At 37.0% G+C, this 23,929-nt stretch overlaps 1 protein-coding gene across 4 annotated transcripts in view; it reads left to right on the plus strand.

The window, feature by feature from the left end:
• The first annotated feature begins 1,126 nt into the window (after positions 1–1,126).
• The window catches only part of LOC131523928 (cholinesterase-like), a 32,494-nt gene continuing 9,691 nt past the window's right edge, over positions 1,127–23,929 (plus strand). Inside the window, exons 1-4 of one of the 4 annotated variants that reach the window (XM_058750578.1) lie at positions 1,127–1,587; positions 13,543–15,081; positions 16,522–16,679; positions 21,716–22,250. In XM_058750578.1, the coding sequence (XP_058606561.1) occupies positions 13,556–15,081; positions 16,522–16,679; positions 21,716–21,843 (1,812 nt within the window). In that variant the 5' untranslated portion in view covers positions 1,127–1,587; positions 13,543–13,555 and the 3' untranslated portion in view covers positions 21,844–22,250. Of the gene's footprint in view, positions 1,588–11,873; positions 12,211–13,542; positions 15,082–16,521; positions 16,680–21,715; positions 22,251–23,929 lie in introns of those variants that run through there. The other 3 variants (XM_058750580.1, XR_009266882.1, XM_058750577.1) reach the window with 3 other exon arrangements.

A 23,929-nucleotide genomic window follows, 5' to 3' on the forward strand; every position in this document is an offset into this window, starting at 1 on the left:
AGAACGAATTTCTAAATTCCCGCTCTGGGACTGAACAGATCGAATAAAAGGGAAATGAATGCATTGCGGTGGGAAGAAGCTGCTATTAAAGAAGACTAGCAAAATTACTTCCAGTTTGTTCTTTGTAGTGTGTGTGTCTCAGTCATTTATGCATGAAAATAAACCCACAACATCACATCACAGTGTTTCATATTTTCCTCTGGTATGAATGTTCTGGGAAATAAGAACGTTATCTGATCTGTGCACTAGCTAACATACAGGAAGCACAGAAAGCAAACAAAACTGCTTTTGGTTAAATGGAGAACGGAGGAGGAGAAGCTTCCTTTTAGTAAATGACCCCTGAATTTCAATAACAAAAACTTTTGTGCAAAACTTTTGCCGTGTAATCACAAAAAAAATAACTGACACTACAGTAGTAAAGTGAGAAATATTCAATGCAGCACTCATTTCACTAAAGGGACACAATCTGATACGGATTCAGAGGGAGACAAACCCACATGAGAGGTCAAACTGGTGGAAATGGGTGAATTCATTTTAGAATTAAACACTCACCCACTCGGACATGATCAGGTTAACTCATGACCCAACTGAACTGAACTTGAAATGATGATCTGTCAATGAGCCACTTTTTAGCGACCTCTCGGGTCAGTTAAATGAAAGTTACACTTCAGCATCTGCGACCCATATCACACCTGCAGTGCTTACAGTGGATTTGTTGACTAATGGTCTTAAAAAAGTCTGCTTCTGTTAATAAAAATGCTAGACAACTAGTAGAATAAAGCAATTTTAAAAGTGCATACACTTGCTGAGACTTTAATGGTTGGATTATAAACATTAACATATTTTTGAAACAAATTGTGTTTCAAAATGCATTGTAGAGAAGGCTTTGCCTCATTTGAGAGGTTCACCACATGTCACTGAATATTATGTCAAATAATAATATCACATTAAAATGTCAACACAAATTCATCCAGACCAAAAGGCATACATATCACACATAGTCAAATCATGTAAATGATTTAGATGAAGATTAACCCTGAAGTACTAAACTAGACTTTTTCATGGCAGGAAAAACTAAGCCATTTACTCTGGGCTACAATGAGCAACAGCACAGTTACCCACTAGTCAGTGACTCAGATTTGTGTCCTAAACATGAAACGAATTCAGCTGAAATAATAGCTTTTAACTAAAATACTGCAGCTCGGGGCACATGCAAACAAACATAACAAGAAAACAGGAACTAAGCAAGCAAAACCCTATTAGTGACCTCCTTATGTGATTGACTGATCTTCATCAGTATCCTCAGTTATCAGTTTAATGTGGAAATTCATAATGGCAAGTGTCCGCTTTGATTTATGCAATGATTCATGCTCTTTTGTTCCCCATTTGAGAATTGCTTCGGATACAATCCTCTGAACCCTTTAAACGCATGTAAAGAAATGTCTGTCCCGTCTCTCATTCAGACATCTCCAAACCTCGCGAGTTTAGAAGTTGGACGCGCAGAGCGCACTGCGCGCAAGAGGTGGATCAGACGCCGGTAACAAACCGCGAAAACCCAAAACATACAGGGAATCACCATTTGACAGGGTAAGAACTGTATCTTTATGCCTGGAAAGCGTCTCTGTTTCCAAGCTCGTGGACGCGTTTTGGCTGTTGTGTCATTTGTTTCTGCATCTTAAATGGCGGGTTTGTGAGGAAGTTTGTTTACATGCCGCTCGGGTGATTTCTGTGGACTGTGTTTCAGTCAAGCTGGATTCTAGACTGTGGTTCGGTTTTTGTAGAGTTGGTCCAAAGTTGCGCACCACGTAAAAGCCCATGGCATTTTTACGCGACGCCGAGTTCATAGATTTAGCGTTGGTTTCACAGACGTGCGTCACTTGATTCTCTGCCATCATTTCCTTAATAAGCAGCGCTGTAATTATTGACTATTTTAAGACTGTTATCTGATTCTGCTGGCCTTATCAAAATGTTCCCACACTCCTAGAAACCTGAAAATATTAGGACATTGTAAAAGTGTGAAAGTAATAAAACATTAAAAGTCATAGATGTTTCTAATGAATATAAATTATTCTTATGCTCAGTTCTAAGATATTTTAATTATGTAGATGTTTTTGGTGTGTGCAGTTGCTAGGCTATCCTGGGTGGTTATTATATTAGACATACATTTATATTGAAATAAATCTTTGCAATTTCTTTGTTCGGAGGAGTAAGCTGGAAAAGAGATCGATCTTGGAACTTTGTATTACAGCATTTCTCATGTTTCTTCCTCCTAGGATGACTCACTCTGAAGTCACTCTGGGTAACTAGTTTAAAGTTTAGCTAGTCTAAACTTTACTTTCCTCACACAGCCTTTATTGATTTCCATCTCTGTTAATCAGAGGAGATCAGTAAGGTGCAACTGCAGCACAGTGTGGCTTCAGTAAAGGACTTAGTTGTGTGGCATCTGCCACCGTCGTCCATGTGGATTTGCGAATTACATTTGTATTTCTCTCATGTCCCTCAAGAGCTCTGATTACATGGTCCAGCTCCTCATTACCAGCTCCTCGTTGTAAATCATTGAGTCTGGAGGACGCCCTGCAAACGAAACCAGAGATTAGGTCAGATCACACGCTGTGGCTGAAGTTCTCTCGTATCGTAGCTTAATTGCCGGCCTGCCCACACTTCCTGCTCTGAATAGATAATAGTATGCTAATAGAGTGTATGTTGTGCCCAGGTTTGGGCCCTTTAGACCCGTGAGGTATTGCAGTGTCACTTTCTGATGCGGTAGTAAGGGCAGTGTGTCAGGCCGGGTCAGGACACCATGAGTCATGAGACCTGAAAGTGCCACTCTTGTGGTGTTTTTTTTTTTTTTTTTAACAGGTTTATGCTGGTCCAAGGCAAGCTGATTTGTTCTGGTTACAACTGGTAGTTCTTGTCTAGCTGGTAAACCTATATATAAAATTTCACTTTGGTAAAAGTCACAATTAGCCTACATTGACACCGAAACACATTAACGATGGCATCTAAAACACACAAGCGGTATGCAGTTGACAACATTAGAGATGTGCAAATGTTTACAGTATGAATCCTTTTAGGTTCATAGAGCCTCATATTGACTTGATAGATATATGTGATTGTATTTAGCCTATTTTAATTTTTTTGTTTTAAATTAAATATCTTCAGTGCTGTTACATTAACACTTTATCAGTTTCATTCTGATCTGTGATTTCTGATGCCGTATTCTCATTCCTAAACTTGTTAAAATTCTGTCATTTAATCATTATTCTTTTCTTATTCTTTTCATTTTGTTCAACAGGGATGCATTAATGTAAATACAATACAGCTATATACATTTATAAGGATTCATACAGATTTGTACATTTCTGAAGCTGTGCATTAGTGTTATTTTAGTATTATTTATATGCTGTTTTAGCATTTTTGAATATTTAGATTAATTTTGTAATTTTATTTGCTTTTTGTATTTTATTTCATTTTTGTTTAATCATTTTAGTACTTTAGCTTAGGGGTTTCATCTAATATTTACATTTAATATTTGATTTCAGCTTTAAAAACAAATTAATAGTCTGTTGTAGTTAACAATAACAACAATTCTATGCATGTGAAAATACAATTCATATTGCAGGTTATAGCGTGTCTACGTGTACATTTTGAATATTATACACTCAAATTTTAGCATGCTGGCAGTCCAACCGTAGTGTTAGCATGCTAAAATCTCTCTGTGAGAAACTGGCTCTGCATTCATTTCCTTAAAATCTCCTTTTGATCAATAAAATCATTTTCAGTCTATGCACAGAGGAAAACTCTAAATTAAGGCTGGAGAGAGTCATGGCATACACGCACAAATACATTTTCAGAGCTCTTATTTTTTTTAAAGCACACAGCTCGTGTTATCTGTCTCTGTTTCTGTTCATTTTATGCTGAGCAAGTCATTATCTAAAAAACTAAAGCTCTTATATTGCCATTATCTTACACAGTCTTTTAAGGGCAACAGATGTTTCCTGTTATTTTTAGACATTTCTCAATTATCAGATAATTATTGCATCAGCCCTAAGCGATTTCCACAGAGTTATTTAACAAACATTGAACTCTTTTTGCCCTTTTTTCATACATTAGGCTAGTAATATGTTGGATAACCAATGGGTTGTTAATCATCCTGACCCATTCCTAGTATGAGTTCCAGTCCTCCTTCAGCTGCACTAACTCTTTGGATTGAGATCTAGACAGATCATGATTTTAAATCACATCTATGAAATCTGATCAGTATTTTTTTTTTTTTTTTTTTTTAATGGTAGAGAGTCTCAGATTGTGTGTGTGTGTATATATATATATATACGTCTGGCAGCGTTTGAGTCATAAATGTGGCACGTTGGATGTTTTATGGCCGTGTTTGTGGGCTGACTGGCAGAAGCAGCAGTGTCTGACAGCACACTGTCTAATGGGCCCATTTTAAGCGCTGGCACAGGGAGCAGTGTGTGTCCAGAGGAGTGCGGAGTATCGATCCCCTCAAATCAGTGGATATGTAGCTGCCACTGAAGTTTTCTGTAAACAAGAAGTTCCTGTAAGGTTTGTATGGAGCGTTTGAGCTGCTAGTATTGATAAAATAAATTGACAATCAAATAATGTCTGTCACACTCTCTTTTGACATCTTTAACATCACACAACACTTTGTGTTTTGAAAGTCACTTATGCTCACCAGTTCTATACACGTGTATATATATATATAGATATTATCTTTAATTTACTGGCCAAAATAAACATGCTTCAGTTCTTTCTTTCTTTCTTTTTTTTTACATACCAACTTGGTCACAAATGTACACCACTTTGGTTTTTGCACTCTTTATGTTTGTCATTCTCTCACTTCATTGACCCTGAAATCACTGTATTTGTTTCTTCTAAAATCAAGTGGAAATATTTTGTTCAAATCAGCTCACTTGTTCTGATAGACCGTCTTTCCTCTCGCCAGGTCCATTTTCTTCTCTCATGGAGTTTAATATGTGCTGTTAAGCCATTGAATCATCTTTTGATATCAGCATTTATCTTGTAGTCAATAAGTAAACCACCATAGGTATTATGTTCGCACATCTTGTGTATGTTTTCCTAAAAAGGTTACAAATCACAAGGGAAAAACAGTGCAGCAGCATTCCTCCGATAATTCCCATCATGCTCTTCTGAGTCACCCAGGAAGTTTGTGCCAGTTTGTGTGCTCCTCATTCTGATCTCCATGAATAACTGGAGATGGTGCGATTGGAGTGAGTCAGAATGTAGAAATGTGCTAGATCTTATTCCAAACTGCCCAGCACAGATCTAAGGGCTTGTTTGGCAGGCCTTTTGAGAGTGCTGGTAGGGGGGCGTTTGTGATGAGGGACTGTGGGAGAGTCACAAACAGATGCAGGTATGACGCCATTAACTATTATAACTAAAGGCAGACGTCACAGCTGCGGTGTTCAGCGCTGGGAAATATTATAGGAGTTTCCTTTATTAAAAGTGTTTGGTAAAACCCTCTGTCTGTTGAAGAAGTGTTCATGTGGGTGGATATTTTGAGTCTTCCGCAGCCCTTGCTGAACTGATATCGATTTTGGAGGAAAGCATGTAGACTGATGGATTCCTGCCCAGTATGATGTTGTTTTTAAACCATCATTATCATATAAAGTAATAAACAGAGGTGGACAAAGTACACAAGTCCATTACTTCAGTGAAAGTACAGATTCTGTACTTTGTGTTTTGTTAGGAGATGCACAACAGTTCTTCTGTGGCTTTATAGGTAATATTTTCATTTACATAATCTTGCAAAATCAAATAATTGTGTTGTTGAATATATACCACAATATTAATATCACCGGTGTAAAGTATTGGAGTAAATGTAACTAATTACTGTACTTTTATCTTATTGGATACTTTGTAGTTGTACTGCGTATCAAAGATATTAACAATGTTTACTCTCTACTTCACTACATTTTTGAATGAGTATCTGTACTCTTTACTCCAGTACATTTGAAATGAGTGTTGCAGTTACACATTACATTTTGCATGGCACCTAGCTTTTCTGCAGCAGTTTATTTCTGCTACAAAAGATTAATTAATTTTTAATTTAATTTAATTAATTTAATTTATTTATTTGCAATTTTTCGAGGTGTTCAGTTTTATTTTGGTTTTCCTCACAAATAAGCTCTTTCTTGTTTTTGTTACATGTTCTCTATGCCTTGTCTTGGACTTTTGCCACTTCCTGTCTCCCGTGGTGTTTGTAGTCAGTTTGTATCTTATCTTGTTCAGCTTGTTAGCCTCCTGTATATACATACATATAATATATACACTCTAAAAAAATGGTGCTATATAGCACTGAAATTGGTTCTTTGGCTCGTAATCATAGGGGAAGCAAATCTTGGTGCTTCAGTGGTTCGTCAGCGTTTTTTTTTGGCATGACTGAGGGGCTATATAGCACCGCTACCATATACAGAACCTGTTAAGCTCTTGTATGGTTCTTCAGCAGTTCTTCAGTGGTTCTTTGGGGTGATTTAAGGTGCTATAGTATATAGTAGGGCTGTGCGATATATCGAATGCGATGATCATGCGCATCTCGTCAGTAAAGCCGGTTCCGTAATTAGCAGTAAATCTCCATCATGTGCTTTCAGATGGAGCGGCATTTAATACACAGAGCCGTTGTTCACTGACAAGCTACGCAATATTGCGTTCATAATCAAAGGCGATTCATCTGCTTATTGCGTAGCTTGTCAGAGATCTATGTAGAACCATAAAACCATTAAAGATATGGTGCTATATAGCACCAAAAGTGGTTTATATAGCACCATTTTTTTAGAGTGTATATACCTAGTGTTTCTTTAGTTCTTTGTGAGTTGTTGAATGTAATGATTGTCTGTTTGCCCGTCATTCTGTTCTTTGTTCCCTTTGGTTTATTGTCTGCTCTAGTTTTTCCATGAAATACCTGCACATAGATCCTTGTCTCTGCCTGTTTTCCCAGCTTCTCCACAACATTACAGTTTTTGACTGGAATGTCTCTTTGACTAGTGCTTCTTTGAGCCTATATTTAGTATGAGTAAAATACTTAAGTAGGCCTAATGTTAAAATCAGATACTATAAGAATTTTAATCAAGTTGTTTTGGAATTGGTGACTTGTAATTTTTTACTGTAAGGTATCTGTACTTTTACTCAAGTATGGTTTTCAGGTACTCTTTACAATATCTTGCAAGTAAACAATATTGTACTACAGTATTACAATATTGTTGTAAGTAAATATCACATTTGCAACTGGTTGGTGTTCAAAGTGGGAAAATAAATGATTACTGATAGTCTGTCTAAAAAAAAAAAATATATATATATATATATATATATATATATATATATATATATATATATATATATATATATATAAACTGACTTTCAAAGCTGCTACATGGTAACGACTATCTACTTCGAGTGCCTTGATAGAAATGTGGTGGAGTGAAAAGTATGAGATTTGTCTTTAAAATGTAGTGAAGTTAAAGTCATAAGTTTCCAGAAACAAATACTCAAGTAAAGTACTCAAAAAGTGTACTTAAGTACAGTAATCCAGTGGATGTACTTTGTTACTGTCCACCTCTGGTAATAAAACTAAACTGCTGTTTTAGTTTACAAATGTTATAGGTATGTGTATACTTTCTTAATGCGCATTTCTAGTCTGGTGTACTGAATGATCTTTTCTGCTATGCAATGCACATTTCTCATTATTCAATCAGTCACAGAGTAAAAACTGGCCTTACTTTTTTTTTTTTTTTATCTTTATTTTTTATTCTTATCCTGTTTCACTTGAAAATCACATTATTGAAGTAAAATGGGTTTTGAATGCCATTTCATGTTGACTTTAAGCCAAATGTTCAGATTGGCCTTTACAAAGGTATGGTGCTCGTCCTAAGAACTGCAACGAAAGTCCCAAAACGCCATCCTCTTGGGTCTCATTGAGATCCGCTTCAGAGGTTTTTGACAACTCAACCCAAATGTCTGATTTCTCTTAGACAAAGGTTCAAAAAAATGTGTGCCTAAGATAAGACAAAGATATGAGTGAAGAGGGAAACAAACTTGTCTGAAGGCTTGGTCTAAAGGGACAAAACGAAAAAGCGAAGGCGAGAGTTTTATCTTCTCAATTCAACCTGCAGGCACAAGAGATTTGCTGTTGTCTTTCTGCATTGTCGGTTGGATAAAGTGCTGTGAATCTTCAGGGATCTACTGACATTAAACATGCCATTTACATGAACCTGGCGCCAGTGTTATGATGCTGCTGTCGGATGAATAAAACCGTCATTAGTCTACTCACTGATATATCTCTCAAGCTATCTCATGCTTTTTTTGGGTTGACCCCTTGTGGTCTTTTGGTCTTTCTTTAGTTCTTTTCTTCTGACACATTAAAAGGGTGTGTATGTATGTGTGTGTGTGATATATATATATATATATATATATATATAGATATATAGATAGATGGAGAGATAGATAGAGAGATAGATATATTAGATAGAGATATAGATATATTAGATAGAGATATAGAGATAGATAGATAATACAGTGTGGAAAAAGTGTTGGCCACCTTCCTGATTTTTAAATTTTTTGCATGTTGGTCACACTTTAATGTTTCAGATCATCAAACTAATTTAAATATTAATCAAAGATAACACAAGTAAACACAACATGCAGTTTTTAAATTAAGTTTTTTATTATGAAGAGAAAACAAAATCCAAACCCACGTGGCCCTGTGTGAAAAAGTGATTGCCCCCTAAACCTAATAACTGGTTGTGCCACCCTTTGCAGCAACAACTGCAATCAAGCGTTTGCGATAAATGGCAATGAGTCTTTCACATTGCTGTGGAGGAATTTTGTCCCATTCTTCTTTGCAGAATTGTTTTAATTCAGCCACATTGGAGGGTTTTCGAGCATGAATGGACTGTTTAAGGTCATGCTACAGCATTTCAATTGGATTTAAGTCCAGACTTTGATTTGGTCACTCCAAAACCTTAATTTTGTTTTTCTTCAGACATTCAGATGGGGACTTGCTGCTGTGTTTGGAATCATTGTCCTGCTGCATAACCCAAGTGCACTTGAGCTTGAGGTCACAAACTGATGGCCGGACATTCTCATATCTAATTTTTTTTTTAAATAAATCTGCAAAAATGTCAACAATTCTGTGTTTTTCTGTCAATATGGGGTGCTGTGTGTACATTAATGAGGAAATAAAATGAACTTAAATGATTTTAGCAAATGGTTGCAATATAACAAAGAGTGAAAAATTTAAGGGGGTCTGAATACTTTCCGTACCCACTGTGTGTATATATATATATATATATATATATAAGCAATAAATTCACCATTTTACAAAGATATTTTAGCATATTATCTTCTAAATATTGATTGAAAATGTGCCATTTCTTGCCAAGGTATCTAATATATTCTTTGTTGCATATGATTTTTGTTTCATCTGTCAGGCATTAAATTGCAAAACTAACATGGATTCTGACTAAATTGAGACAGTCCTTTGTCCTTTTGTTCAGTCTGGCTCCTCATTAGTGACAAAGCTCCTACGGCAAAACCCTATCGTTTACTTTGATTTATAAATTAGGGTAATCTAATATGTAAAATTAACATTAAGACATTAATCAAAGTATTGCTGACTTAATCTATATGTAAAATCTAATAATTAGTGGTGCCTATTATTATTTTGAATATTTATAATTAAGAGCTTTCTCTAAAACTCTAACTTTTGAATATTTGCACTTGTTTTAAAGTATCAGGTTGGTAAGATGTATTTAATGTTTAGGAATAAGTCTTTTAAGCTCACCAAGGCTGCATTTATTTGATCAATAAAGACATTAATAGACTTTACTGTCATGTTTGATCAATTCTCTTTTAGTTTTCTAGTCTTGCTGGATACAAGTATTAATTTCTTTATATATATATATATATATATATATATATATATATATATATATATAAATAAATAATAAATAAATAAACTTAATGGAAGTGTAAACATGCAATGTGTAGCCTACTGCACAGTTTTGATGAATGAAACCTCAAATCATGCAGCTTGCTGAAGAGAGTGCTGTTACTTTTGTTAGCCATCAGACTTCCATTTTTCACCTGGCATACAATAAATGGATGAAGAAGAAAAAAAAAACATAAATCAATAAATAGTCACATCTATGGACCAGAATACCTTGTAGACTTTGTTCTGGGTTGTTTATCAAAACAAGCCCACTTCTCTTTACACTATCAGAAAAGAAAGTACAAAAGCTGTCACTGCGACGGTAACTTCTCAAAAGGTACACCTTTGTACCTTATTTACCACTAAAAGGTGCATATTAGTATCTTAAAGGTACATATTAGTGCCTAAAATGTACATATTAGTAAAGGTACTGCCCAAGAGACCGCTTTTATGCTGTTATTTGAGAGTGTGGCTTCAGAAATCACCAGAAAAAATACTACTTTTCTGTATGATGTTTACCAGTCTATGACAATTAACTTTTACAATTACGTTTTACATTCTACTCTCCATTTTCAGATGCTCATTATTATTGTTTGCTTTCTACAAGATTTGAGGAAAGTTGTGATTTTTAGTATTTGTATTTGAGATTAGGAGCGTCTCCTTTCATCACGACATCAAAGAAGAGGCAGAAGTAAAAATTCTCACCACGATAAAGAGATTTTGAGGAAACAAACACTTACAAGTTAATTTACCACATTGTCAACAACAGTCCCAATGTGCAAACCCTGAAGCTGTCCTGTCACTCTTGAAGATGCTCTGTATAGCATGTTTTCTGCTTAAGGAAAGTAGTTATTCTCAATAACGTAGGAGCTCGCTCAGTCTTCTGGGTCAATCTGTCTGGTGCAGGCATGCCATATTAATCAAGCAGGATTTACCCACTATCACAACAAGCAATCAGGGTGTCTAATTTTAGAAAATCTTTTTTTTTTTTTTTTTTTGCACTTGGAGCTGAGTAATCTCGAAAAGGAGAAGGGTTGTAGGGGTTGTTGGGTGTCTCATCATACTGAGTGAGTCATAGAGAGCATTTTGATTGTCTGAGCTTTCCTCTCCATCTGGAGTAAGCTGAAACCGAGGTGTCATTAATAGCTGTCTGACTGTCTCTGCTGGCTCCTGCCTTACTTGTGTAGCCGTGTAATGTCACAATATGCTGTTTTGTCACAGGGGAGAGCCAGCCTTTAGAAGAAAAAAAAATAAAAAAAAATATATATATATTTATTAGGGCTGGGCGATAAATCGATTTTATCGATTAACTCGAATGTGTAGTTCACGTCGATTTTGTTTGAATGAAAATCGGTTTTCTCTTTAACATCCGCCGACGCTCCCGTAGTCCCGAAAGGGCTCAGCCCTCCCGACGCGCGTTTGCCATATTAGAGTTTAGTTAGGGTTTCGTGATCCTCCCGCAATCCGCCGCATCCCAACGTGTTCGAAAAGATGACGTGTACTGCGGAATGCGGATCCCTTAAAGCCGTGTTTCGCGGCTCACGAGACTCATGCGGCTCGCCAAGCTTTAATTTGTGGCTCGCATGGCAGTAAATAATACGATTATATGAGCAATACAGAGATTTCATAAAAACATTAAAAAAAACAAGCAGGGCTATAACATAACGCATAAAAAAAAAACTCACACCATGTCTACACCGGTCGTGAGCGTCGCGGTGCGATCAGGGCTTATGATTTCCGCGATGCGGAAAACGCGGACAGAATCACGGAATCTAGTTATAAAAACAGAATGTACTGTATAACGCGGAATGTCATTGAATTTGTCAAAGTTTGGATGTATAAATCAAAAGTAGGTCATTACACTTAAATCAAATTGCGATATGAACTAGTATCTGTAAATGTTAAGCTGCAAAAATACCATTTAAATATGAATCCTGCGTGTCTCCTTATGAATGAATGCACAGACGCGCAGTTTCGTTTGCTACACACATACTGAAGCACGCAGTGTTTTCAGCGTCTGCCGTCTCGCCAAATGAGGTCATACATGAACAACAGTCAGTGTCTGCTCTATTACAAAGAATATATTTTTTTTTTAAATACCCAAAACAGCGGGATTACAAGATGGATATAGACGAGAAAGATATTTAAACTTGCTCTACCCTTACGTCCATGACATTGACTCACTGCGGAGAATAAATACAAGGGAGGAAAATGTATATTTCTTCTCTCCTTACTCTGTTTATGTGGTAAGTGACATTTTATGTACTGTAATGTAACTGTAACAGGCAACCGTTAGCAATCGTTATTCGTTTTCCGTGCCTTTCTGAATACTGATTCACGCTTTGGGCACACCCCCTAACCCCCACGATGTCATCGTCCATCCTTTATCAGAACTACCTCCTATCTACTGAATAGCAAGACGTTAAACTTGTGTTTAAAGAAAACTTATCAAAAAGGGTCACATAATTTTATGTTTTATGTTACGTTTTATGTTATACTGTATGTTATGTTATGTTACATTTTCACTGTTTTCAATGGCAGGGCCTGCCATCTTGTCTCTTTGGCTTGTTGTTTCTGATTGCACTTTAACCCCAAGGGGGAAATCCAGATCAAATCCCAGAAGGGAAAATCAAAACAAAATAAAGTTAAAACTTGTTTTGAACAATTTCTTTGTCATCTGCAGATTGATTTTAAGTAGGGGAGAAAAAAAATCGATTTAAATCGATTTAAAGGCCATATCGCCCAGCCCTAATATATATTTATATACTGTTATGATGTCACTCTTTGTTAACCCTGATGCTCTGTTGTGATTGACTTTGCTGTTTTTATGTTTGGGGTCCCAGAGACTTCAGTGACAATTAATAATTAATTTGAAATTAACAGTTAATTTTACCTCGTATTCTTTAAATAAGTTCCTCTGATCTAATCAAAACACAGCAGACTGATACTTGTTAATATGATATAGGTCAACGGTTCTCAATTCCAGACCCTCGAGTACACCCGCTCTGCACGTCTTGTATGTTTCTCTTTTGCTTCAGACGTTTGTTCTATTCGATTGTAAGTGCCCTGCGAAGTAAGCATCACAGGATATTCTGCCATGATTCCAGTTCGAAGCGAACGTATATGTTCCATTCAAAGGAAATTGAAGTGTGCGAGACGTGAATTTAAATTGTATTTATTTACAATGGTATATTATGCCATACTTCACGCTTCTCTAGTAAGTTTTGTCTGTGTGTGAAGACGCTGCAGGCTGTGGCGCAGCGCCAATCCGTGAATGAATGTTCCAAAGTGAAGTAAACTTCAACGGATTTCCCATGTTCAGGGGGTAGGGAGCAATGGACACTGTGTAGGGACCATGTCAATTGGAACACAGTTCATTCACGGAGCTCACCTCTATCGAGCTGATGATCTGAATCAGTTGTGTTAACAAAGAGAGACATGCAAAATATGCAGAGGGGGGGTACGCGAGGACTGGAATTGAGAACCGCTGATCTAGGTTCTCTGAAACCCCAAACAGAACATGACATGTTTTGATTGATGAAGCGTATATTGATCTCTCTTATGGTTTTATTTATCAGCCTTGAAGACATCATGATGGGCATTCACATCAAAGCTACTTTGCTAATTCTGGCTCTGTTGTTCTTACAACTGGCAGCAGGGCAAGATGAGCTGATCGTCTCCACTGACAAAGGCAAAGTCAGAGGACTGAGGCTTCCTTTGCCTGGTGGTTCGGAGTATGTGGCAGCCTTCCTTGGGATCCCCTATGCCAAGCCTCCATTGAACCAGCTTCGCTTCAGACAACCAGAGCCTGCTGAGGTGTGGAACGGGATACGAGATGCCACTCAGTACTCCAATTCATGCTTTCAGAATCCAGATACATTGTACCCAGGATTCCCTGGAGCTGAGATGTGGAATCCCAACACCAGAATTAGCGAAGACTGCCTGTACCTCAATGTTTGGACTCCCTCAACTGACCTCCAGAACCGAGCCAAACCCTTTGTCCCAGTTATGGTGTGGATCTACGGTGGAGGCTTTTCCACAGGTACCGCATCCCTGGACGTGTACGATGGCCGTTTCCTTAGCCATTCACAACAAGTGGTGGTGGTGTCCATGAACTACCGAGTAGGAGCATTGGGCTTCCTATCTCTACCAGAAAGTGAGAGCATTAAAGGTAATGCTGGTCTATTTGACCAGCGCCTGGCTCTCAGCTGGGTGTCAAGGAACATTGCTGCATTTGGGGGTGATCCATCCTCTGTAACCTTGTTTGGGGAGAGTGCTGGTGCTGGCTCAGTGGGACACCATTTGCTTTCGCAGGGCAGCCATGGACTATTCACCCGCGCAATTCTCCAGAGTGGCAGTCCCAATGCTGTGTGGGCGGCAGTGGAGCCAGCTCAGGCCTGGAATCGTTCCTTGACTCTGGCTCAGCGTCTTAACTGCCCACTTGGATCATCTGCTGATGAAATGGAGGCTTGCTTAAGGGCAGTTGAACCTGAGAAGATAGTCAATCGTCAATTTGAAGTCATTCTTGATCCTGTGATAATAAGTGTGCCTTTTCCACCAACAGTGGATGGAGAATTTCTCGCAGACATGCCAAGTGTCTTAATCCAGTCGGGGCATTTACTGAAAACTGAACTACTTTTGGGATTGAACAGGGATGAAGGGACATACTTCCTTGTTTATGGCGCACCTGGATTTGGCATCCATAACCAGAGTCTTATCAATCGAGACCAGTTCCTCGGAGGTGTATCCTTGGGCCTCCCTGGTTTCAGTTACATAGCCAGAGAGGCGGCTGTACTTCAGTATACTGATTGGACGGATGAGCAGAGCAAGCCAAAAAACAGAGAGGCCCTAGGCTGGTTGGTGGGCGACGGCTATTTCTCATGTCCCTTACTGGATTTTGCCCGTAGGTTTGTCGAGAATGGTGGCAGTGCCCGATTGTTCCTCTTTAACCATCGCTCCAGCTTCAACCCCTGGCCTGGGTGGATGGGTGTAATGCACGGGGATGAGATCCCATTTGTTTTTGGGATTCCATTGAACCAGACCTTTGGATTCTCAAAGGAGGAGGAAGCTCTGAGCAGGAGGATCATGGAGCACTGGAGCAACTTTGCTAGAAGTGGGTAAGTGTAAATCTGACACCAAACCTTCTTCATGAGCTTATTTTCTATCCAGATTTGCCCAAACATGAATATACTGTCATTTACTCTATTTAATTTACATAGTTTCAAACACATACTGCACTGTGAGAGAAAACAATGTGCAAAAACGGTACCTTTACAACATCTTGTTACTCTGGACAACTTTGTACCTTATCAACCCTCTCAGTACTTTAGAGTAGTAATGTGTAAACTTTATATACTACTATGAACAATTTAGGGGTAAATAAGTTACAAAGATGCCCTTTTGAAGGTACTGCCCCTTTGATTAACTAAAGGTGTGATATTTGTGGAGCACAAAAAGAAGTAGTAATTCATTCCAATCCTTGCCCTCTGTAGTTGCTGTCAAATCTCATTTGTGTTGCATATATTCACACGTGGTTTGTGCGCCAGGTTTGGCATCAATGATGTGAAACAATGTTGGTTGTTGCATGCCTTCTAACTGAAGTGTGAATGTTTGTTCAACACATAAAAACCATTATGTGACATGTAGAATCATATGACTTGTGGCATACAAAACATGGATGACCCTTATGGTGCGCTCTTTGTCCCTTTTGAAGTATTGCCATAATTTTTCAATTTCACTGTATTTAAAAAGCAGTGTGTAAACATTCTGCCTATTTGTTTTTCACAGAAGAAAAACTTTGTATGGTGTTGGAATGACATTTTTTTTGTCTGAACTGTAATTTCTTTAATACAGAGAATATTATACTCACATTTGTGTTTACAAGACTATTTTATGCATTTGTATATATTTACTAAAAACACTGAGGGGCGATTGTTTATATTTATAGATGAGAAAAGTATAAAACAGTGCAGATTTGGCGAAGTTGTTTAATCCATAATATCTTGATGAGACAGGCTTTCATCTGCTCACACTTTTTCAGTTAATGTGTAAAAAAAAAAAAAAAAAGCAAGTCTTGGTGTTGCTGGCAGGCTAGTGTTGATTAGCATCCTCATTTGTTTGGCATAAATTATGGAGAAGCAGAGACAGCCTTTATTGTGGCTGTGAGCAAGCTTAGTTTCTTTCAATTAACACTTCATACACTCTTTATGCTGCAGGGGAACGACATGATGCTAATACATCAATGAACATGATCAGTAAACAAGATCACAAAAGAACACGCTGAAGTTAATCTTTTCCTGAAATGGGCTGATTTGCGTATGAAAAGTATTGAGTGTGATTCTTTAAATAGCTTGTTATGATGACTTTGCTGGGATTCAAAGCCTCTTGTTGTAAAGAACTGCAAGGTGTTCTTTACAAGAGCATGTAAACGTCGTAGCTATTGAGTCATTGCATTGATTTTTTTTGGCTTGAGTTGTTTTGGGGCACAAATGTATTGATGTATCTTGGCACCATACATAAACTGACCTTTTGGTTGATTTCCTTGCTTGACGTTTCAGGGATCCGAGTGTGGAGGGAGCGGATTGGCCGCCATTCATGCTGGAACATCAGCAGTATGTCACGCTTAACACTGGCCTGTCACAAACACTCCGGATGCTTCGAGCCCAGCAGTGCAAGTTCTGGGACAGTTTCCTGCCAAAACTGGAGTATGTCACAGGTGAGAGTCACAGAATGAGAACAGCCGTCCACCCACACCTCATAAACAAAGAAAATCATGACACACTCGCTTCTGCTTGTCTCTCCGGCTCTGCATGGCCAGCACATGTGTCGTCTTCTAGTCTCTCGAGGACACCTGTAGTGCAGAACTGGCCAGCTAGTGGAGCTTAATGCGGGACTGGAGGTGGTTGAGTGTTTCAAAGGCACTGCAATTATTTACATTTTGATTTTTTTTCATTTGGCAGGTGCTTTAACAGGGTAATTTTTTTTTAAATTTAAAACCATAAAAGTCTTATTTTTACTTATGAGCGGTCTTAAATTTTAGATGACACTTTGGCTTAGACCTATCTAAATGCTTTACCAAATTAAAATTAATTAGCATTGATTTTTATTATTCTTTCTTTGTGGATTTGCATGTTCACATGTCAATTTAAGTCATTTAAGACGGTGTATTTAAGATGGTGTCTCATAATGTAAGACATCTCCGATGAGGTTTTAGTTGTATTTGACTTAAAGCGGTGCTGCGCAGACCGATCAAAGTATGACAAAGTGTTGCATGAGCAATTCGAAAGCATAAGAAGCCGTCTGCTCTCACAGTACTTTGATGTCATGCACCGATCGGTCTGCGCAGCACTGCATTAAATCGGACACACCTTTAGTCATATATTTGTATCATATGATGTAGTTGTATCACAAAATAACACAACCGGAGTGGCGTTTTTCCCAAGTATCAGCACGATTGCAAATGTGCCATTTATTTTAATGAACAGTTAAATAAACAGTAAGTTAACATTGTGAGTTACATTTTATACACAATGTTGTCAGTATTGTTTGTTTCCCTTTATTTTGACAGCAAAAATTTCAAAATAAATCCAAAGCAGAATCGAGTCTCCGAGCAGTACACAGTGGTGATTCATTACTGAATGAATATGTGTTTTGAACGAATCAGGTTAACTGGTAATTCAGTGACCCATTCATAAAGACAGTCACTTGCTTTTTTCCTTTTGCAGTTTGAACAAATCAGTTGAATGAATGACTCACTCAGCTCACTCATTGAGACAGTGACTTGCTGCCACCTACTGGTGGTTTTAGTTTGATATTTAAAGTACCTTTTAATTAAAGTTAAAATTCAAAATAATTTCATATTTAAATATTGAATCAAAAGACAATCTCATAACATTATTTATGTAATTGTAAATGCAACATAAATACACTATATTTCTTCTGATGCCACTTCTGTGTCACCTCTGCAATGCAAAGATAATTTGTTTTGGATTTCATTGGGTTGGTAACAGCCATACACTGCATTATTATTCCAACTGAATTTAATTTGAATGTTAGGAATTTTACATAAAAGTGATGCATGCATCTGATAAGTATAGAAAAATGCCCTTTTTTCAATCAATCAATTTAAGGTGGCAGATATTGTCCTTTAATAATAAAGTTAATTTCTGTCACTGCTGCAAATTTCTTTATCATTGTATCAGCACAAAAACACATGCAGCAAAATATAATCTAAAATTTTGCTGCAAGTATGTTTTATCCAAAATGACTTGCATTGCATTCGTAATAAACCCTTTGTCAGTTCATGCCATCCCTGGGAATCTAACCTATGATCTTGGTGTTGCTAGCATCATGCTTTGCTGTTTGAGCTGGTCATAGCTTTGCGGTGGCTGAGGTCTTTTGAGATGTTTGTAATTTTGTCATTCTTAAGGTGTAGAACTCGTGTCTGAAAAGTAGTAGGACATAATGTGCGAAGCATAAAAATGTAGGACAAGTTCCCTTAGCAAGCATCACTAATAACGTTTCAGCTTGTATGAACCGAGCTGTGTTACTCGAGTTAAATGAAAATGCTTTACAGGAAAAAAAAAAAACGGTGAATGTCTTATTTTATTTTGTCATTCCGAACTATGAATAACAAGAGTAGCACGATTTGGCCTGGAATCCAGGAGCTTGAGATTGAAATGTACACTTTCCTCAAAAGCTGTTTTGTCCCTACCGTGAATAGCAAGTACTTGTTAAACACGTTCAGAATGTATTCATAAGGTCACATGGATGCGTGTAATGGAAAAATATGTTGCAGAAATGCTGCTATGTAAAAATGCCATCAATTTAAATTCAGCGTGAATGGCTTTGAATGCTTCAGTCTTGGCCGTGCATCCATTTTATCCATTATACATGTATTCCACCATCAGGGTGTTTTCAGGTGAAGTAGGTTTGATATTCTATTTGTTACTGAGGACTTTGCTAAAAGATCACCATGGATGCTATTTGAAGAGAATCTTCTCTCTTGAAGAGAATACAAGTGATTGAGTCTGAAGTTATTCAGGCACCTACAACTAAACATATGCCATTTTGTGTCATCAAATTCCAAAGTGAGAAAGAAAAAACCTTTTTTTTTTGGTTGCACTGAAGAGCATTCTGCTGTTGTTCCTCGCTCATTTAAACCTTTTTCAACTAAGCATGTAGCTTGTGGCTTGTTTCTAGGCCTGTGGTGAGAGATGTGAGCTTTTAAGTGCGTTACTAAACATAAGGTGGGAGAGCAAGTCACGGCATTATGTACTGGAAGCGGTCGCTTGTGCGTTTGTATATTTAAACTGCTTTTGGCACACTTAAAATCATCTTGTAAACCTTGGGCTGTCTTCACAGCTGTCATTACTGATTTAAGCAATGAATATAGACTGATGCTTTTAATCGGCTTTCTGGAGGTCTTTGCAAGGTGACGCTCAATATTGTAGAAACTCCTGAAGTTCTGGCTGTCAGTATTATCGGTGGTAGAAAACGGAAGGGAATTGGAGTTCCAGGTAGTGCAACCGTAGGGAGCAGAATTGAATTTGACACTGAAATGGAATGAATCGATTCTGATTTGAGTCTAGGTGAAGAAATACATGGAGAGCTGCAGGAGAAAGCCTTGTCTCGTTTATGTACTGGAGGTCAGGCGCCAGTGACTGCGCATACAAATGCACATATGCGCAAATTGAATTATCGTCACTGCGGGCCGTGTGCAGTCTCTCTGGCGCTTGTGACGGCAAAGCCGTTCCCGGAGGATTCGCAGACGTGCCTACTCTTTTGAGACTGCTATGCTTATGTACAAACAAGGTTTTATTTTATTTTTTATTTTTTTAAAGTGAGGGCATAGGAACGAAGAAATCTTATCAGCTTGACTCATGAATATTAATTAGTGATGCAGCACCCAGTCGTAGTAGCTGATTTGCTGAAGTGCATGTGAGTGGGGTCAAGTCGAGATGGTAAACTCCATTTGGCCCCTGCTTTTATACCAAACTCTAGTCTGTAATGTAAACAGTGATTTATGGAGTCTGAACCAAGTTGACATCATTAACTTATTTCAAATACAATCCCCCCGAAGCATCCTGGGATTAAGTGTCCTGATCAAGAGCACAGCGGTGATCGCTCGTGGCACACTGCTTCTAGGGGTTGAACCAGCAACCAGAACTAAACCACCAATATAGAAGGATACTACTTGGGTGGTTCACACAATTCTGTATATAATACTGTAGATATAGAGTAGAATACTGATAATATATTGAAGGTACAGTTTTAGAAATAAGTGGACATGGGTTTAATGAAAATGTTGAACAGAACATTTAATAATTTTAATTCATGCTCAGTTTTTTTTTTATTTTTTTGCTGTGTCTAAATCAATTTCCATCCTCTCAGTCTTTTATAAAATCCCTTTAACTAACAAAAGCCAGTTTCTTAATGATATCATCTTCCAGGAAGTGACATCATTTTGGAGGGAAAACAACAGTCAGCTGCACTTTTAATGGATTCTGTGATTGTTTTCTTGCCATTGTGTAAATAATCAAAGTGCATATTTCTAAAAGTCTGATATCCCTTTTATAGATATGCTTCCTTAAACTGCAGCATCGCCCTATTTATTGTTTAGAGTTACAGAGTTGAAAAGTTACTGCATAAAGGGAATGACTCATTTGTTGAGTCCTTTTTTTTTTTTTTATATTAAAGAGAAATTAGAAATTTGTTGACTCATAGACCAAGCACAAAAGTGCTTGTCTCTGATTTTCTAGTGATTCTCTCATGAGGAGCCTTTCATGATTGTGAGAAGTTGTAAAGTTCTCTCACTTGATTTCATTCTAAATAAAGAACATGGTTATTCAGCCCTGTTCTGCTCTCTCGCTCTCTTTCTGTGACACGGATCAAGTGACATTCTGTTGCCATGCAAGCCGTGACTCTCTATTCTCAACTATTTTCTTTCAACTATAGCACTTGTGCTTGAAAGAAAGGGAGCTAAAATAGCAGCACTGAATGCTCTGTGGCAATAAGATTAGAAAATTATGCAAAGAGAATTCTAACATAGAATTTCCTTGAATAACTGTACAGCAGGTAACTAGTTATTAACTTGGATTTTGTTTTGTTTTTTATTAGCAAGGTTGTGCGATTTACAATGTCATTCTTCTGGGTATTGATTATGTTGGTATGCTGCTCAGAGAAGTTGGTCTTTAAGGGAATAGTTCACCTAAAATGTTGCATGCTGCAGAACACAAACATTGCATTTCAAGTGCAAAATGACAAATTTGTCAAAATGCACCAAAAAAATTGTACATGTACAACTTGTTTGTCTTACAATTATTTTTAGTGACTTTAACATGTACCTTGGAGATAAATATCCACCATCAGGGAATATTTCCAACATTATTTTGGGTTTCCAGTATTAAAGTCAGGTTGTGTATATTGTAAACGGGCCAAAACATTGAGCAGAGCTTTGAATATTTGATTGAGGTTTTGGTTCTGCTCGATCGAAGTTGAGTATATGGCTTCAAGATGAGAAAAATGTAAAGCAATTTATCACTTTTTCATTAGGGCTGTTATCACGATAATACACGCATGCACCGCTGCACAAACTCAGACAGTCATGCAGGCTCTGTTTAGGCCTCCTGAATGTTTCTCCGGTCTAAATGACTTCACTTCTCATTTGCACTATGATAAATCCAATATCCTTCTTTCTCAAATTTGACCTGCCTCTCTCTCTCTCTCTCTCTCTCTCTCTTTGTGTTGTAGCAAGTATTGATGAAGTGGAGTTGCAGTGGAAGTCTCAGTTCCACCGCTGGCATTCTTACATGCTGGACTGGAAGAATCAATTTAACGACTATGCCTCTGTCAAAAAGCAACAGTGTGAAGGCCTTTAATGTCTGACCACATTTCCCCAAAAACAGCCCATGCAGTGCACTTAACTACTTCAGAAAGCTTCAGAAAGCCAGAGCCCATACATATGGACGGAGGAAAGCTTCTATGGTTTCTATATCTTCACAACATGGTGCCTTTTTGCTTCCTCTGGGCCTTGACTGGAAGAGAATTGCTATTTTGGGAACTCAAAAAAGGGTCCATATTGAGATACTTTGGTAAGTTTGTTTAAGTGATACAAGAAAAAGTCTAAGCCACTCTGCATCCAAAATAAAAGTTTTTGTTTGCATAATATATGTGTGTGTGCTGTGCATATTTATTATGTGTATATATAAATACACATATATATATTATGTAAACAAAATTGTTTATTTTGGATGCGATTAATCGTTTGACAGCACTACTGTGTGTGTGTGTGTGTGTATATAAATAAATAAATAAATAAATAAATAAATATATATATATATATATATATATATATATATATATATATATATATATATATATATATATATATATATATATATATATATAAATTAATTATATATGTAATATAATTGTCCCCCAGAGTTTTTGTTTTAGGACCATTAATATATATATTTATTTTCAATCCACAGTGTAATTGTTTTTTTTTTTTTTTTGTCTCTTTCTTTCTTAAGTAATTAAACAGCATGATATTATTTGTTCTACAGCCTTTCATTTATGCTGGATTTTAATTAAACTGTAAATAAAAAATATATATTTTTTATTACAGAAATGAGAATCTAAATGACAATCATTTAGAAAAATGAAAATTACAAAACAAGCTTGACCGTAAAAGGACGCATTACATATATTTCATACACACGTGGTGTTTTTTGTTTGTTTTTTGTTTTTAAAAAACTCTTAATGGCCAAGAAAACTTTTGTTCGATTGGTTTGGTAATGTGTGACTGTTGAGTTTCGCACTTTTAAACAGTACTATTTATGCAATCTGATTTGTTTAATGTTGAATATTTTTCATGATTTGCTTGAGGCTTGTTCCTTGTTTTGTTATCAAAACAGTAATTTTTTAATACTTTCCATTCTAATTAATGTATTTGAGCGAATATATAGAATTAAATATGAATGAAAGTGGAAATTCTGCATTTTATGATGAAATTCAGGATTAATGGAGTATTTTTAACACAAAGCTTCCTTCAAACAGTAATAAACCGCAGTGTTTACACGGCACATTTGTGGTGCTTTAAATAAGTACTTCTATAATGGAAATGAAGATGAATATTATTGTTGCAGCAACATGATGCTAATATTGCACAATTAGTCACTGTAATAACTCTGTCTGTGCTGGATTTTATGTAACTTTGTCTTTCTTTCTTTCTTTCTTTCTTTCTTTCTTTCTTTCTTTCTTTCCTCCTTCCTTCCTTCTGTTTTTTGGGAGACACTACTCACTGAGAATGCAAACATAATTACTGTCTGTTCTTTTCAGTTTGTTGGCTTGACAAAATGTAATAAACTTCTTACTGTTATTCTATGTATTCTTACCTTGCATATATTATCTTGCCTATAACTTAGCACTCATCAATTTAATGTGAATGAAATTGGCTTTGGCAATTGAAAAAGTCAGTTGACGACCTTATTAGAAATTGTAACACAAAGCATTGCTTGTTTTCAGCTGAAATGAATGATAATGTTACTCCTGCAGATTTAAATGATGTGCTCTATTTGAGACTGCCGACGACTAAAGAAAACATCTGTATAGTGACCATTTTACCGTCTGTAAATTTACATTCAGATGCTTATCTGGCATGCCTAAAGTAATTTTCTAGAACTCCATGTGGCAAATATTCTTCTCATTAGGCCTTCATAACAGAAATATGTGGAACAAAATCACAATGGGGCATCGGGTTGGTGTGTTTTTATTGATGGACGGAGACTGACTCATCTTGCATATGAAGCTGTGTCACAATGACCCGCAGCACAAATGTGCTAGCCAAAAAAAAACACAAAAAAACAACTAAATAATTCAGTTGTCATAGAAACAAAATGTTATATCCGTATTAGTTACGTTTTTAGTATGTCTACGTTTTTTTTTTTTTTTTGCCAGGAAACA

This window comes from Onychostoma macrolepis, chromosome 18 (assembly GCF_012432095.1).
Source record: "Onychostoma macrolepis isolate SWU-2019 chromosome 18, ASM1243209v1, whole genome shotgun sequence".
Taxonomy (NCBI): domain Eukaryota; kingdom Metazoa; phylum Chordata; class Actinopteri; order Cypriniformes; family Cyprinidae; genus Onychostoma; species Onychostoma macrolepis.